This window comes from Chinchilla lanigera, unplaced genomic scaffold (genome assembly GCF_000276665.1).
Source record: "Chinchilla lanigera isolate Chin_1 unplaced genomic scaffold, ChiLan1.0 scaffold00098, whole genome shotgun sequence".
Lineage (NCBI taxonomy): Eukaryota > Metazoa > Chordata > Mammalia > Rodentia > Chinchillidae > Chinchilla > Chinchilla lanigera.
In genome coordinates this window covers 216,396-232,699 of record NW_004955499.1, presented here as the reverse complement: position 1 = coordinate 232,699, position 16,304 = coordinate 216,396, and the positions used below count along the sequence as shown (strand labels likewise).

General features: G+C 44.5%; 2 protein-coding genes across 2 annotated transcripts in view; both read left to right on the top strand.

Annotated features, from left to right (window-relative positions):
• Positions 1–7,572, top strand: part of LOC102021781 (tubulin alpha-1C chain-like) — a 30,094-nt gene extending 22,522 nt beyond the window's left edge. Inside the window, exons 5-7 of the mRNA XM_013505551.1 lie at positions 6,317–6,442; positions 6,945–7,071; positions 7,463–7,572. Coding sequence (XP_013361005.1) covers positions 6,317–6,442; positions 6,945–7,071; positions 7,463–7,572 — 363 coding nt within the window. The remainder of the gene's footprint in view (positions 1–6,316; positions 6,443–6,944; positions 7,072–7,462) is intronic.
• On the top strand, positions 6,630–14,097 carry LOC102029415 (oocyte zinc finger protein XlCOF6-like). The gene is made up of 3 exons (XM_013505560.1): positions 6,630–7,167; positions 7,279–7,339; positions 9,556–14,097. Exon 3 carries the CDS (start codon positions 9,611–9,613, stop codon positions 11,696–11,698), a length of 2,088 nt encoding a protein of 695 aa, XP_013361014.1. The 5' UTR covers positions 6,630–7,167; positions 7,279–7,339; positions 9,556–9,610; the 3' UTR covers positions 11,699–14,097.
• The last annotated feature ends 2,207 nt before the right edge of the window (positions 14,098–16,304 follow it).

Here is a 16,304-nt window from a genome sequence, read left to right as displayed (position 1 = left end):
TTTTCAAAGTAGGTATGATCTTATGGATGATCTTACAGATTCCTGCAGGGCCTGTTGTGACTTCACCCTTTTCATTCCTAATTGCATGGATTTGAGTCTTCTCTTTCCTTGTTTTGATAAGACTGGCTAAGGGTTTGCCAGTTTCATTTAATATTTCAAAAAACCAACTCTTCAATTCATTGATTCTTTGTTTTTTTTTTTTTTTTTTAGTCTCAACTGTGTTAATTTCTTCTCTGGTCTTTATAATTTCCTCCTTTGTATGAGCTTTTGGCTTTGGCTACAATTCTTTTCCTAGAAGCTTGGGGTTCAACATTAAGTTGTGTATTTGTGTTTGCTTTATTTTCCTAATATGGGTGTTCACTGCTATAAATTTCCCTCTTAGGAGTGCCTTCATTGTGTCCCATAAGTTCCAGTATGTTATATTGTCATTATCATTTAATTGTAGAAATTGTCTAATTTCTTCTTGAATTTCATCTTTGACCCATTGGTTATTGAGGAGGGTGCTGTTTAATTTCCATGTGTTTATGAAGTTCTTGTGTTTTTTTTCACTGTTGATTTCCAATTTCACTGAACTATGATGTGATAATATGCATGGGATAATTTCATTTTTTTCGCATTTATGTAAGCATGTTCTATGGGTAGTATGTGCTCTATTTTGGAGAATGTCCCATGTGCAGCTAAGAAGAAGGTGTACTGTGATGTTGTGGGGTGGAACACTGTAGACATCTCCTAAGTCCATTTGTTCAAAAGTTTGGTTCAGTTCTGTTATTTCCTTTTTACTCTTGTCTAGTTGATCTGTCTTGTTGTGACACTGGGGTATTGAAGTCCTCCAATACAGTTTTATTAGTGCTTATTTTTTTTCCTGCCCATTAATATTTGTTTTATATACTTGAGTGCACTGGTATTTGGTGCATATATATTTATGATTGTTATCTCTTCTTCTTGGATTGTTCCCTTTACAAGGATGTAGTGACCTTCTTTGGCCTCTTAATCAGTCTTATCTTGAAATTCATTTTGTCTGCAAACAGAATAGCTACCCCTGCTTTTTTCTGGGTTCTTGTTGCAGGGAGTATTGTTTTCCATGTGTTGACTTTCAGTCTGTGAATTTCTTTTTGAATTAAATGTGTTGCTTGCATTCAGCATATTGTTGTATCTTGCTTCTTGAGCCGTTCTGCCAGTCTGTTTCTTTTGATTGTGTCTTTTGCTTTGTGAATTGAAACCATTGACATTGATGGTTACAACTGACATGTATTGACTTATCCTTGTTGTGTTATTTTCCTGTTGTTGACTCTCTTTTTGTCCTCTCTGTTTAACTGTTTACCTCACCTGGTGAATTCCTTCTGTTGGGGTTTATGGGGTTGTAGTCCTTGTTATCTCTTTCTAGAATGTCCTTCAAAACATTTTGGAGTGCTGGTTTGGTGGTCATAAATTTCTTCAGATGTTTTTTTATGGTGGAAGTATCTTATTTCTCTATCAATTTTGGAAGTTAGTTTTCCAAGGTGCATCAGTCTGGGTTGAAGGTTGTTTTTGTTTAGAGCTTGAAATACTTCACTCCAAGCTCTCCTTGACTTGGGAGCACTCGGAAAGTTTTACAGCTGAGCCTTGGGCAAGGTCAAGAGCATCCAGGGAACCCTGTTAGGCTTATTCTTGTCTTCCCCATGGATAACACAGTCCTATTTCCTGTGCTGCTGCTTAGGAATCTACTAAGTGTAGAGGTGTCACTTTTAATGACACTTTCTGTATACTTTTAGTTTTACCACTCTGAAATATTCAGTAAGTGAGTTCTATAGAAATTGCATAGAAATGCATTCTACTGTAGCAGAAAATGCTCCCTATCCAGTATATTTCAGTTTGTAAGTTGCCCAGGTAACAGTTCCTGTTCCAGATCCAGTTGATCCTGTCTCTTAGAAATGCCTGGTCACTGTGATGCAGAGCTGGTTATTAGATACCCACTGTGTAAGCCAATCCCCAGTTGAAAAGCCATTCTGCCTCTGCACTTCCAAAAGCTTGCTTATCTCATATAAGCTCCAGACCACCAGAGATCAGAGCCTGGTATTTTGGGTGTGACCCCAGTCAGTGCCTGTCAAGATAAACAGATCTGCCTGCTGCTTGTTGTTTCGGTGTTTCTGCTTACCATTGCAGCTGGTGCATTGGCCAGGAAGACCAACCATGCTGAGCTCTTTGTTCACTGTCCATGGCCCTTGCGGGTGGAGCAAAGTCCTCTCCAGGTCCAGATGGGAAGGTGCACCCTCGTGATGCCTGGAGTCCCCTTGGAGATCTGGAGGAAGATTCCTTGCTCCTACTGCAGTGGCCTACAGTCTGTCTGTGTGCCCACCTGCCAGATTTTAGTAAGACCCCAGTTAATCTGTCAGTCCTGCTCAGTTTGAGCAGAAGAAGAGCTTGATAAACTCTTGTTGGTTAAGGCCACCCTCAAGGGAAGGGGTTTGGAATGTGTAACCGCTGAGTGCCTGCGGAATGTTGTGTGTGTAAGTGGGCCCCACAGCGTGAACAGTAGGCTGCTCCGTCTGTGCACCAAGACCAGGAGTCGCTGGTCCCCGTGGCTGGTTGGGCCCTCGTCAGCGGTTCCACGGTGATCCACATATGGCATAACAGAGGTTTCGCACCCTCCTTAGCTAAGTCACGCCTACGTCTCTGAGGTGTGTGGCCCGGTGGGCGTGTGAGTGGCCTCTCTCTGAGGGGCGCCCACTCCTTGTCTGCTGCATTGTCATTCAAGGGTACACAGCATACACTGTAAGGAGATAGAGTGGAACTAATTAGCTAAAACCCACCGTCCCTGCCTGCACAAAAAGTGCTTTCATGGAATTAAAAATGGAATCAAACCACTTCTCCATCTCAAAGTGAAGAAAGAGGCTCACTCTTCCTGAGAATTGTGCCTTGCGCCCTCGTAGGCTGCTGTGCTTCCGCCCCCTCCTCCCTACTTGTCTGCTTCCAGCCAGTTGAACCAGCTCCATTGCATTGCTTCCCTTTGGCCACAGGGCCCCCCTGGAGACATGTCTGTCCTGGTCACGTAGCCTCACCAGAGAGGGCTGTCAGCAGCTCCTTCTGAGTTCCACATTTTGACTGAGGAAAATTGGACGGTCAGCCCTGACAAATGAGTTGCTCCCTGGCAGGTGTAAATAGATAGGACAGACTGAGTTCAATCAAGTTGGGCCACCAAGAGCCTGTGGTCATTGCAGAAGTCGGGGGCAAACCTGTGACTCTCCTGGCAGACCTCAAAGAGGGAGGCAGGAAGCCAATAAATATATGTGAAGTTACCAGAATTACCCAGTGGAGCCCCCACTGAAAAAAAGTTCTGTCAAAACAGATCCTGTGAGATTGATGGACACTTTATCAAACATGAACTCCTGTACATGCTTGAGTGCCCTTTACCTCTCCTGGGATGTGACCAGCCTCCCTCACACTTGGGTGCACTGTCCCAGACTTGATACTGAGTCTGATTGTGTCCTTGGAGTAAGAATATTCCCTACATTTGCCTGAAATGCCTGATAATCATAACCCTGAAATTTTGAGGGACTTGTTTTGAGAAGTATGGACAAAGGACTCACCCCACCCCCAGGGCTTGCTGTCAGTCATGCCCCTTTGATGCATGATTGAACTCTGTCCCAAGGCAGCCCCCACGTGCATCAAACAGTGCCCCTCTCCTGCCTGTAAAGGCTGCTCAAGATCTCCCAGCTGCAGATGGCACCGCAGTTACCCTCCGTGTGCATTGCCTCCGTCTTCTGGCACCCACAGCTTACTGGTAAACCTGTCTGGACCTAAGAAGGATGTGTTCTTCTGCTTTTGCTAGGATCCTGTCGGTCAGCCCCTCTTTACTTTCAAGTGGAAAGACCCCAGTTCTGAACTCAAAATCCAACTGATGTGGGACTCGGCCCTCCAGAGGTTCAAAGAATTGTTTCTCCTCTGAAGAAGCCCTTCTGATTAATGACACTCAAGCTGCCTGCTGCAAAGACAAAAAGCCCTGCTGCAGTACTCATGCTGCCCGTCCAGGCATGAGGAAAGCCTGAGGGTGCAGTTCGCAGGGTTCCTCTGTGCCTGTTCCCCTTGACTTTCGTGTCTTTGCCGTGTCTTTGCCGGCTGCTCGCCCCCGTCCTTCTTCCTTGCCCCCTGCTAGCGTGGGTTTTGTTAATTGACCTGGATTCTGCTTATCCCAGTTCTTGCATTCCTGCCCCCTGCTGTCTGCCCCCTGTCGGCTGTGTTGTTGTTTGTTTGGGGTTTTTTTTTTGCCTTAAACTCTATGGAGGGTTGCCCCAAGAGAAGAGAACAATCAATCAAACACTTGACCAAGATTTCATGAGCGCCCAGGACACACTGGACACTCGCCTCGATCAATTTAACCCCCTCACTACCTTGCCAGGTAATGCTGCACAGCAGAAAGCCTTTAATTCTGGTTGGGCCTTGTCTCAGAAGGTCACATGTAGCATGCCCAGGAAAGATTGGCCAGGGAAACCAGAAGAGGTGGGGAAATGTAGCAGAACATGCCCCCGCCCCAGGATACGTCAGTTTCTTAGTTGCCCAGGTAACAGTTTCTGTTGCAGACCCGGTTGCTCCTGTCTCTTAGAAATGCCTGGTCACTGTGATGCAGAGCTGGTTATTAGATACCCACTGTATAAACCAATCCCCAGCAGACGAGCCTTTCTGCCTTGTACTTCGTGCTTGCTTATCTCATAGAAGACCCTGGCCACCAGACATCAGAGGGATATTTTGGGGGTGATCCTCATCAGTGCCTCTCAATGGAAATAAATCTGCCTCCAAATCCTCGTTTTTCTTGCGGTTTTGGGGTGATGTTGCCTCCTGTGTTTCCTTTGTCTGCTGTTTTGTCCAGGCTGGTATTTCTGTCAGGGCAAAGTGGTTTCGTCTCAGTTCTTGTAGCCAGATGGCTTATTTCTTCATACATGTGAGAGGAATCACATTTCTGTTCAGAAACAGTGCTTGTATTTTCTGGAATTGGAGTAACTCAGTGGTGTGTGTTTTGGAGCACGCCAAGGCAGAGGCTACGGCTGTGGCCTGTGCCACTGGAGCCTTCATCTTCTGCTAGGTCTGCTTGCTAGCTGTGCCTTCCCGCAATTCCACTTCCTTTGCCTGGGTCCTCAGACTAGCTCATGGGTCTTGTTTTCTGTTTGGTTTTTTTCTCTTGTTTCTATGTATTTCTTATGTGTTCATTCTTTACTTGGTGTACAGGTTCTTTTTGCATACACTGTGGGTGTTTTGGTTTTTTGGTTTTTGTGTTTTTGGGATTTTTTTTTTTTTTTTTTGTCATTTTGTGATTCTTCCACCCGCCGGGATTTCCACTGATTTCCATTTCTCCCTGTAATTCTGACAGCGTTTCTTCTGGGGAAACACTTTTTTTTTTTTTTTTACTTTCAAAATATATTTCACTGTGAATTCTCAGTGTACAAGCTTCTCTTTCCCTTTTCAAGAGGTAATTTAATTATCACACAAGGCAGATGAAGACTAAAATACGTTTCTCCCTGCCTGCTGTAATCAACACATTGTGATTTGTGCCCCTTTGTGCTATAAGAGCTCTATCATGAGTCAATATTCTTCTGTGGCTTGTATCTATGTCTGTGTCTCGCAAAGCCTCATGCACTCCTGGTGTGCCTTTAACACATGGCAGGCTGTACATACGATGCTGGGATTTGATTGGTGCTGCACTGCTAGGATTAGGAGTGAGAGTGCTGCCGCCATGGGTAAAACGTCAGGGGCAGTAAGGGGTTGCTGTTGTCACTCACTGCGTGCTGCTTGCTGCTTTGCTGCCTTCTGCCTGCCGTGGCTGTGTGTCCTCTGTGATGCCCCTCTGCCACGCCACCCAGCCTTGGAGCCACCGTGTGCCGAAATCTCTACAACTCTGAGCCTAAGCAACCCTTTCCTCCCTTGACTTGGGTGTTGGGTTTTTGTCTCAGCGGTGAGAAAACCTGAGACATATCCTGTTACATGTGACCCCACTGAAGATCCTCTTCCTTCTCTGTCGTCTGCCTGTCCTTCTCTCTACTCACGGAGCAGCACACTTCAGAGTGGACTTTGAAACTCTGCCCCTTAAAGAAGCTGGCACGTTTGCCAGGTATATTTGGTGCTGAGAAGATTTTTTTTTTTCATTTTTGCTTTCATTATCAATGCCTGCTAAGTTTCCAGAGTAGAGGAGATCAGTCCATTTCCTGTATTTTCATCATGTGCACCCCTCCATTCCTCTGCCTTATGCCACTTTTCAGATCCCCAAGCCACGTGATAACATGGATTCTGTAATCTAATTTCACAGTTCTTAGACATTCTCCAATAAAACTGTAATTGTTTTCCTCAGCTTCCCAAATTAGCATTGATAACTTTTGCTTCGCGTTCAGTTAAGGCTGTGTCAGTGAAAGCAGGTGGAAATTTCAAAGTGCTACCTAATAAAATCATAAGGAAAATCAATTCTCTAAGTAACAAGGTGAGGAAAAAAATGATATTTTCTTTGATCCCTCAGAGTAATTCATCGGGTATTTTTTTGTTTGTTTGTTTTTTGTTTTTTTTTTGTTTTTGCTCTGGTACCGGGAACCAAACTCACGACCTTGCGCTTGCCAGGCAGGCGCTTTGCCGCTGAGCTAAATCCCCAGCCCTTCATCAGGTATTTTTAATTACTTTTTTTCACTTGGATTCTAATTGGTGGGCTTCTTCTGTGACCCGTGCTTTAGTGCCTTTGTACAAGTAAACCTGGGTTTCGCCAGCAGGAGAAGCACAGTTCCCATTCTGCTGCTGCGTTAGCCTGAATTCCAGTGTAGCATCAACTTCCTGTGTGACAAGTGCCAGTGGATGGAGCGTAAGTGACGACCAAGACATGAAGTAGACATTTGGAAAACTCAGCATCATACGAGCTTTTTATGAGTAGAATTGAGATGTTTTGTGTCATGACTCTCACTCTTCTTCCTGGAAATACCTGTCTGGTGATGTAGGAGGCCGTGACCTTCCAGGATGTGGCTGTGAACTTCTCCAGGGAGGAGTGGGCTTTGCTGGATCCATCCCAGAAGAAGCTCTACAGAGACGTGATGTGGGAAACCTTTAGGAACCTGGCTGCCGTGGGTAAGGACGATGCCGCTTTCTCGTGGATGTAGCTGGAGAGCGCTGATCGCTGCTCCCCCGTGCAGATTACTTCAGGGGGAGATGGAAGCATTAAATGTAAGGCATCTTCCAGGCCATCTTCCGTGGTCGCACTGTACTGTGAATCTGTCTGGATCTACTTGTCTGTATATATGAAGTTATCATTATTTTTCTGTTTCTACACTTTAGTAAAGAACTCAGATTACCGGCAAATTGAAGATAACTACAGAAGTTTCAGGAAAAATCTAAGGTAATTTGTACTCAGAGAAGAAAAAACATCTAAGGTAATTTGTACTCAGAGAACATGAATCTTAAGCAAACTATACAAAGAGGACCATGTTAAACTTTTAAATCTCACAAAATTTCTCCCTAGACACATTCACGTTGAATATCTCTAACCTGACAATTGAGAGTTTGAAATATTCCAATATCTACAATGTTGGTGGTACTCATATTATGCCAGAGCTGACATCTTTGAGGTAATGAACAAGAACAAACAGCTCGATGAGTTGGGACCCACCTATAATCCCAGCACTTTGGAGGCTGAGGCAGGAAAATTGCCTCAATTTCCAGGATGGACTAGGCCACATAGTTACTTGAAAGCCAGCCTCGAATATGGATTGACACCATGTCTGAAATTTTTTTAAAAGTGCAAATTTTCCATGCTCAGATTTATTCCCTTGTTGAATGAAATTGCATTCAGGCTTTAAGGACAGGAAGATATAAAAGAAATTTTATGTATACAGTCAGAGCTAACTTCTAATTATATGTACATGGTTTTAAAACTTCACTTTCATGTCAAATTATATATATTACATATACTTAAATGTGATATACACATTCAGGGTTTAAAAAAAATTTTAGTATATGTGCTGCTGAAGCGAGCACTAAAAAATTTTTTTTTTCTTTTTGAGACAGTGTCTCACTGGGCAGTTCAGGCTGGCCTTTAGCTTACCTTGTAGCTGGTCTTGAACTCACAACAATCACCCTGCCTCAGCCTCCTGAGTGCTGGGATTACAGGCCTGCACCACAATGCCTGGCTCTAAAAATTGTTAATGTTACTAATGTACTCAAAATTGAAATGAATACCACTGTTTTGTTTTGTTTTGTTTTGTTTTGTTTTGTCTTTTTGAGACAGGGTCTTGCTATGCAGTTCAGGCTGACCTTGAGCTCACTTTGTAGCCCAGGCTGGTCTCGAACTCGCAACGATCCTCCTGCCTCAGCCTCCCAAGTGCGGGGATTACAGGTGTGCACCACCACGCCTAGCAATACCACTGTTTTGATCACATTTATTTTCAAGCAGTCCTCCAAACCCACAGTCCATTCATATTCCAGAATATTCAAAGGTGCATCACCATGTTTTTGGTGGAACTGTCAGTGTGCTATATAACATCTATAGAAGTGAGTATAGAGATTCCAGAGAAAAGAAAAAATAGGCATTCTGTTTTATCCAATTATGGTGGGTTTTTTTGACACAGGATCTTACAATGTAGCCCAGGCTGGTTTCAAACTCACAGTGATACTCCTGCCTCAGCCTCCTGAATGCTGGGATTTCATGCATGTACTACCACCCCTGGCCATATGCAGCTATACTTTTATCACACATATTGCCCACAGTGTTAAAGTAATCATATTACAGTGGTGCTTAAATACCCATTTGTAGCAGCACAACTTAGAAAAGGTGAGCTCTGGAAAAAGCCCAAATGCCCACTCACAGGTGAGTTGATCAGGGGCATATGGGATAGCCTGGGCATAAAGGGGATAAAGGGGCGTGCTGGGCATCCTAGCACTCTAGGAGGGTGAAGCAGGACGGTCATGCATTCATGCTTAATGATTGATGAGACCCTTTCAAAATAAAATAAAAAGCATGTGTATGTATCTCAGTGCCAAAACCCTGGGTTCAGTTTCCAGGGCTGAAAGACCTGTAGTGTGTGCACATACTGGCGTAGTCCTCATCCTTAAAAGAATGAAGTGATGGCATTTCCCAAAATGTGGGAATAGAGCCCATAATGTTCAATGAAATAAACCGGAGAGAAATTTCAGAATCACAAGGTATATTTTGCGTGAGAATCCCACAACCTGAATGAAGGAGTAAATAGAGGAAAGATGGTGGGACGAGAGAGGCAGACCTCTGGCGTGGGTGAGGAGGCTCAGCAGAAGGGGACGGATGCAGTCATGCAGGAAAAGGGGTCAAAACTCATCAACACATGGAACCTGTTTCATCAGGATGTGTTCCAGATCCTCAAAATGAAAACAAGTATTGTGTATTGCAGACCAGTTGATTAGAAACTCCCTCACGAATCCTACAATTTGGGTAAACCTGGGTCCAAGCGATTGTGCAGAGTGTAGAGTAAGAGGATGATGAAATATTCTTGGGGGCATCAAAGCAGATCTCCTCACAGTCAATCATCACTGAAAGACACTCTTAAATGTGATTGGTTGTTTCATTTCTCTCCCCTTTTACAGAAGTGAAGAGGTGGAGCAGTCCTGTGAATATAAATTATGGGATCAACATGGAGGAATGGTTTCTCAGATTCCAGATCCAGATGTGCACATGACCGTTCTTGGTATAAAACCCGGTGACAGCCTTTCCCCTAGAACGCCTCTGCTTGGTCCTTCATCAGCAGATCAGCTCATCAAGACTAACACTGCACTCAAACCACATGAGCAGCAGGGGTTTCAAGAGAAGCTGTCTACTTGTAACAAACATGGCAAAGCCTGCACAGAACTGCAGTCCTTTCAGAAACATGCAAAGACAAGTGCTGGGGAGAAACTCCAAGAATACGCGCCATGTGTGAAATCCTCCTCTGATTGCGCTGAAGAAAGTACCATTGAAGAGAAGCCAGACGTCAACTCATTCCTTACACCCAGCGATAGTCAAGTCAGGGAAAGATGTCACAATGAACTGACTATGAATATCTGCGCACCATGGCAAAAAGACTTTAATTCTCATCATGACAGTCAATCGCATGAAAAAGCTCACTCTGGAGAGAAAACTCATGTAGGTAAACAGTATGGAAATCGCTTCACCAACAATTCGTTGGGTAATCATGCAAGAAGTTACAAAGGGCAGAAATTCTATGTATGTAAGCAGTGTGGGAAAGCTTTCAACAGAAAAGATAATTGGCAAAGGCATGAACGGACTCACACTGGGGAGAAGGCCTATGTGTGTAACCAGTGTGGGAAAGCTTTCAGCAGACGTGGTGTTTGTCAGAGTCATGAACGGACTCATAGTAGGGAGAAATTCCATGTATGTAAGCAGTGTGGCAGAGCTTTCAACACACACAGTAAATGTAAAGTACACGAGCTGACTCACACTAGGGAGAAATCCTATCTGTGTAAGCAGTGTGGGAAAGCTTTCAGCAGAAAAGGGGATTGCCAAAGGCACGAACAGACTCACACTGGGGAGAAACCCTATGTGTGCAAGCAATGTGGGAAAGCGTTCAGCAGAAAATACCATTGGCAAATGCATCAGCGTACTCACACTGGGGAGAAACCCTATGTGTGTAAACAGTGTGGGCAAGCCTTCAGCAGGAAACACCACTGGCAGATGCATGAATGGACTCACACTGGGAAGAAACCCTATGTGTGCACGCACTGTGGGAAAGCCTTCAGCACACATTGTAAGTGCCAAATACATGAAAGGACTCACACGGGGGAGAAGCCCTATGCGTGTAAGCAGTGTGGGAAAGCCTTCAGCACAAGGACTGTTTGTCAGAATCACGAACGGACTCACACTGGGGAGAAACCTTACGTATGTACACAATGTGGAAAAGCTTTCAGCAGCAAAGCAAGTTGGCAAGTACATGAACGGACCCACACTGGGGAGAAGCCGTATGTATGTCAGCAGTGTGGGAAAGCTTTTAGATCACACAGAACTTGCCAGAGTCATGTACGGACGCACGCGGGGATGAATCCCCACGTGTGTCAGCAGTGTGGGAAAGCCTTCAGCAGCAAAGCAGCTTGGCAAGTACATGAAAGGATTCACACTGGGACGAAACCGTATTCATGTACGCAGTGTGGGAGAGCCTTCAGCACCAAAGCGGTTTTGCAAATACATGAGCGGACTCACACTGGGGAGAAGCCCTATGCGTGTAAGCACTGTGGCAAAGCCTTCGGCACAAGTGCTGTTTGTCAGTATCACGAGTGGACGCATACGAGGAAGAAGCCCTACGTATGTACAGAATGTGGGAAGGCTTTCATGACCTATTACCGTTGTCAGGTCCATGAAAGAGTTCACACTGGGGAGAAGCCCTATGCATGCAAGGAATGTGGGAAAGCTTTCAGCACGCGTGATGCTTGTCAAACTCACGAGCAGATTCACACTGGGGAGAAACCCTATGTATGTGAGCAGTGTGGGAAAGCCTTCACCAGGAAAGATAACTGGCAGCTGCATGAACGGATTCACACTGGGGAGAAACCTTACGTGTGTAACCAGTGCGGCAAAGCTTTCCGCAGGAAACACCATTGGCAAATGCACGAGCGGATTCACACTGGAGAGAAACCCTACGTGTGTGTAAAGTGTGGGAAAGCCTTCAGCAGGAAACATCACTGGCAAGTGCACGAATGGACTCACAGTGGGGAGAAGCCTTACGCACGTAAACAGTGAGGAAAAGCCTTCAGCACAGGCAGTGGTTGTCAAACTCATGAATGGACTCACTGGGGAAAACCCCCATGTATGTACCAATATGGGAAAGCCTGTGTCACAGATTTAGAACCATGTACGAACTCACTGGGGAGAAAATCTATATATGTAACCAGTGCGGAAAAGCTTTCAGCAGACAATATTATTGTCAACTATGTGAAAGAACTCATACAGGCACCCTCTGTATGTCAGCATTGTGGGAAAAGCTTTCCGCAGACAACGTAATTGAGAAGAACATGAAAAGACCCACAGTGGAGATAAACAGTGTACGCCAGCAGAGTGGGAAAGCTTTGAGATCACACAGATTGTCAGCATGGACAGACTCACACAGGGGACAAACAGTGTGTAGTGTGAAAGCCTTTAGCACACACACAGATTATCAAGAACATAAAAAGACTCACACTCCGGGAGAAATCCTGTGCGTGTAAATGTGGGAAAACTCACCACACCTGTGTTTGTCAGAGAAATAACTTGCACTGGGGGGTAAAACGATGTGTGTGAGCAGTGTGGGAAAGCTTTGAGCTCTGTGGTCATTGTCAGAAACGTAAAGGGACGTACTGTGGAAGTGCTGTGTATGTAAGTGATGTCTGAGTGCACTCACTACACAGGTCCTGTCGCGTACACGAAATAAGCAACCCCGGGTAGGAAGTGTGTAGCAGCAGTAATGAAAGCCTCTGCGGTGGGCAGCGAGCACCGGAAGAGGAGAGAGTGCAATAACAATGTATGAAGTGACTCAGGCCGGGGGCAGACCGAGGAGAACCTTTTCTTCTGAACAGTGTGAAACTTTTCTCGGTGTACAGAAGTATCATTACATACATGAAAGAATTTCTAGCGAAGAGACTCAGAACTTACATGTGCGATCAGGGAGGTTTTTTTTTTTTTAATTAAATACATGAAAAGAGAAACCCTCTGAATGTGAGAACACATTGTGTGATGCCCACAGAGTGAGAAAATGTAGAAATTCATGAGTTAGTATAAATGCAGAACATGAGGACTCATTTTCACATCATGTTTCATAAAACGTGGAATGGCACTCTGGAGAAATTCATATCAGTGTTTGTTACATGGGAACACCTGTTTTCATTTTGTTGTGATTCATGTGTCCAACAGTATTGTGAGGCCGGGGCATATAGCTCAGTGGCATAAGCACCTGCCTGGCAAGTGCAAGGTCCTGAGTTCGATTCCCGGTACCAAAAAAAACCAGTATTGTCAGCAACCGTTAACATAAGGGTTGTACATCAGTTGTCCTACATGCAAGAGCGAATACTGAACCAGGCGTGGTGGCTCACACCTGTAATCCCAGCGTTCAGGAGGCTGAGGCAGGAGGATCGTTGTGATTTCCAGGTCCTCCTGGGCCCTAACTCAAAATTAAAAAGAATAAATGTGCACACATAATTCTGAAGCTTCTTGTAAGCAATAGCGTACTAGTTTAATGTTGTTTCTTCAAATACATAACTGCTTTATTTTGCAGTGTGTAATATCCAAAGGTGAAGTAACTTGCATTTCTTGTATGACAGTAGGCTCAGGATTTTGTAGGTTATTTTTGTTTCCTTTTTTCTTTTTCATTTTCCTTAACTGTTGCCATTTTTTCACTAGCTTCTATTTGAAACATTGCTGCACACAGTCTGTTACTCTAGCAAGAATTTTTTACTTGAATGTCATAGTTTATAATTTCTAGTAATTTCTGTAAGTGTTCTTAAGCGTGCATCTGTGTTCAAACAAGTAAATTAGCAAATAACTCTGTTTGTTTAAGACATGGTCTTACGGGGCAGTGCAGTCTGGCCTTGACCTCACTTTGTAGCCCAGACTGGCCTTGAACTCGCAACGATCCTCCTGCCTCAGCCTCCCCAGTACCGGGATGACAGGCGTGCACCACCACACCTGGCTTAGGTTTTTAATATTCTAAGAAGATGTCTTTACATATCCCAGCATAATTGCAGATTATATGCAGTGCATAATTTTCTGTTTTTTCTTTCTCAGAGGCATTAATGTGTGTATACAGTATTTGTTGTTTTTTATCATTAAATTTAACTTTTCATGCTCGTATTTCCATGCTTTATTTAGGAGATAATTTAATTCACCATCCAAAAAAAAAAAATCTGTATTTTTGTAAGTCCCCCAGTGTCATCGTCAGAGACCAAAAGAATCATATATTTTCTCAAGGAAGATACAATGCCTTGTAACTATTAACTCCTGCACCAGCTATAACTGTTGATGGGATGTGTCAGCAGGAACATTCTCAGGAATATTTGACCATGTTGATGTTTGGACTGGTTTCTAGTCTTCAAAATGAAGCATTTTTTTAATGTTGTGGATACCATTTGTGCTTTGGAAAGTGATTTTTTTTTAACCAGTGAAACTCAAATCAGTTATTAAAATAGAAATTGTGTAATTTTTGTGATTCATTTCTGTTCTCTTTTATCAACTTAAAGAGACGTGTGCAGTGGTTTTTGTCATCAGTAACTACCACTGTCTGATGATTGCAGGAAGTGATGTCACGTCCACTGCGTCAGACTTGAGCCGCTGTCTGTGAGACTGTCTACCTCCGTGCCTTATTTTGCCTTATTGGCCAGTACTGCAGTGCTTTGTGAAATACCGTGCCTTGTTCTGTCCTCCAGCTCAGGAGCTGCTCAGTTCCCCACGGGGTTGCGTTCCAGTAATGCATGGTCAGAGCGTCAGTGACACATGCAGTCAGCGGTCCTAACGCTCCGAACAGTGCACCTCATCCTAATCTAAGTTACTGATGCTTACACAATTAAGTTAGCCGCCAGGTGTGCAATATTTTACCAATTTTGTCTTACTTGTTTATTTTGCATTTTTCAAGACGGTCTCACCCTGTAGCCCAGGCTGGACTTGAACTCATGGCAACCCTCAGCTCCCAAGTGCAGATACTACAGGTGTTCACCACCACACCTGGCAAAAATGTATGTCTAGTTTATGATGAAATGTTTGTTTTTTTAGTCTTATGGTACCAGGAATCGAACTCACGACCTTGCGCTTGCCAAGCAGGCACTTTGCCGCTGAGCTAACTCTCCAGCCCCTAGGATGAAATATTAAATGTGTCATGTGGCTTAGGTACCGTACTACATTGCAGAATATGGTACCACCATGTACACGCCTAAGCCTGTGGCTAAATATATTGCGCCTTATTTTTAATTCTTACCATCGAAACATTGCACGGTGCATACTGCTGTTGCAGCTGGAGGGAAGGTGGGACTAGAGCTCATTTTATCCTGAGTGTATTGAATTCCTACCAGTTTAGGTTCCAAAACCTTGCTGGCACTGGCAGTTGTGTCTGTAATTCCGGCACTGGAGCGCAGGTGAATTGCGGGACTATAACAAGCCTGTGTGACTCAGAAGATGTTTAAGTAAAGGACGATGCTGCAGGTGAACCTCACTGCAGTAATGGTATGGGGGAAAGTCTCGTGTAATACCTGCCAGGCACCATGGCGCAGGCCTGTAATCCTAGCACATGGAAGGCTGAGGCAGGAGGATCTGAGAGATCTAGGCCAACATGGAGTAAACAGTTCAAGGACAGGCTGAATAGTCAGAGCCTATCTAAGCCACCCCTCAAAAACCAAACCAACACAAAACTGTTTTACTAAGCAACAGTAAGAGTGTGTGCTTACTTACTTTTTCAGTTTTGTGTTATGATTTCCTCAGTACTCGCATGACTGCAGAACTGTTACTGCCGTGTTTCATCACGGATTCTGTGCGCCCAAGATTTTCCTTTAATCTTAAGAGAAGGGGCTAAGGATTTAGCTCAGCGGCACTGCACCTGCCTGGCAAGCGCAAGGTGCTGAGTTCGATTCCTGGTACCGGAAAAAAAAAAACAAAAAAGAAAACAATCAAGAGAAAATCTAAGCACACAGAACAGTGGTCTTCACCAAAGCTGCAAAGCTCGTACTGTTTATTTCTCCCGTGGTGACGGGCACATGTTGCATGTGTGTCTGCCCCATGTCACAGACATGAAATTCACATGTGCGGTCATTAATGAAGGTACGCGTCTTAGAGCCGCTGAAACCAGCAGTGCTGCAGGTGATGGCGTGGCTCCCTCAGGCTGGGCGCGCAGTGTACGCTTGTGAATGTGCACCTCAGAAGAACGGAAGGAGTCCTCGTGGATAACCCACGCACGGCAGTCCCGGTCCTAAAGAAACAAGCACACCCTGGACACAAACCTTGTACACAGAAGGAAAGTGTGATGATCAAAAGAGGTAAAACTGAGGCTAATGACACAGCACACAATCCAGTGAGGAGATGCAGATTAATCCTTCGAGAAAAGGCAGAATTGGTGATTTTTTTTGTCTTTTTGAGGCGGGGTCTCTCTATGCAGTGCCGGCTGGCCTTGAGCTCACTTTGTAGCCCAGGCTGGTCTCGAACTTGCAACGATCGTCCTGCCTCAGCCTCCCGAGTGCTGGGATGACAGGCGTGTGCCACCACGCCTGCCCAATGTTGGTGATTTTTAAAAAGCTCTAGAGAGAAAGAGATATAGGTGGACCTACCCTCAACGTGGTAAAAGTTACTTAGGAAAAATTTCTTGGGAACATTACATTAAATGTATAAATACTGA

Coding starts and splice junctions, on each gene's coding strand:
- LOC102029415 (XM_013505560.1), top strand. CDS start 9,611: ATGGTTTCTCAGATTCCAGATCCAGATGTGCACATGACCGTTCTTGGT.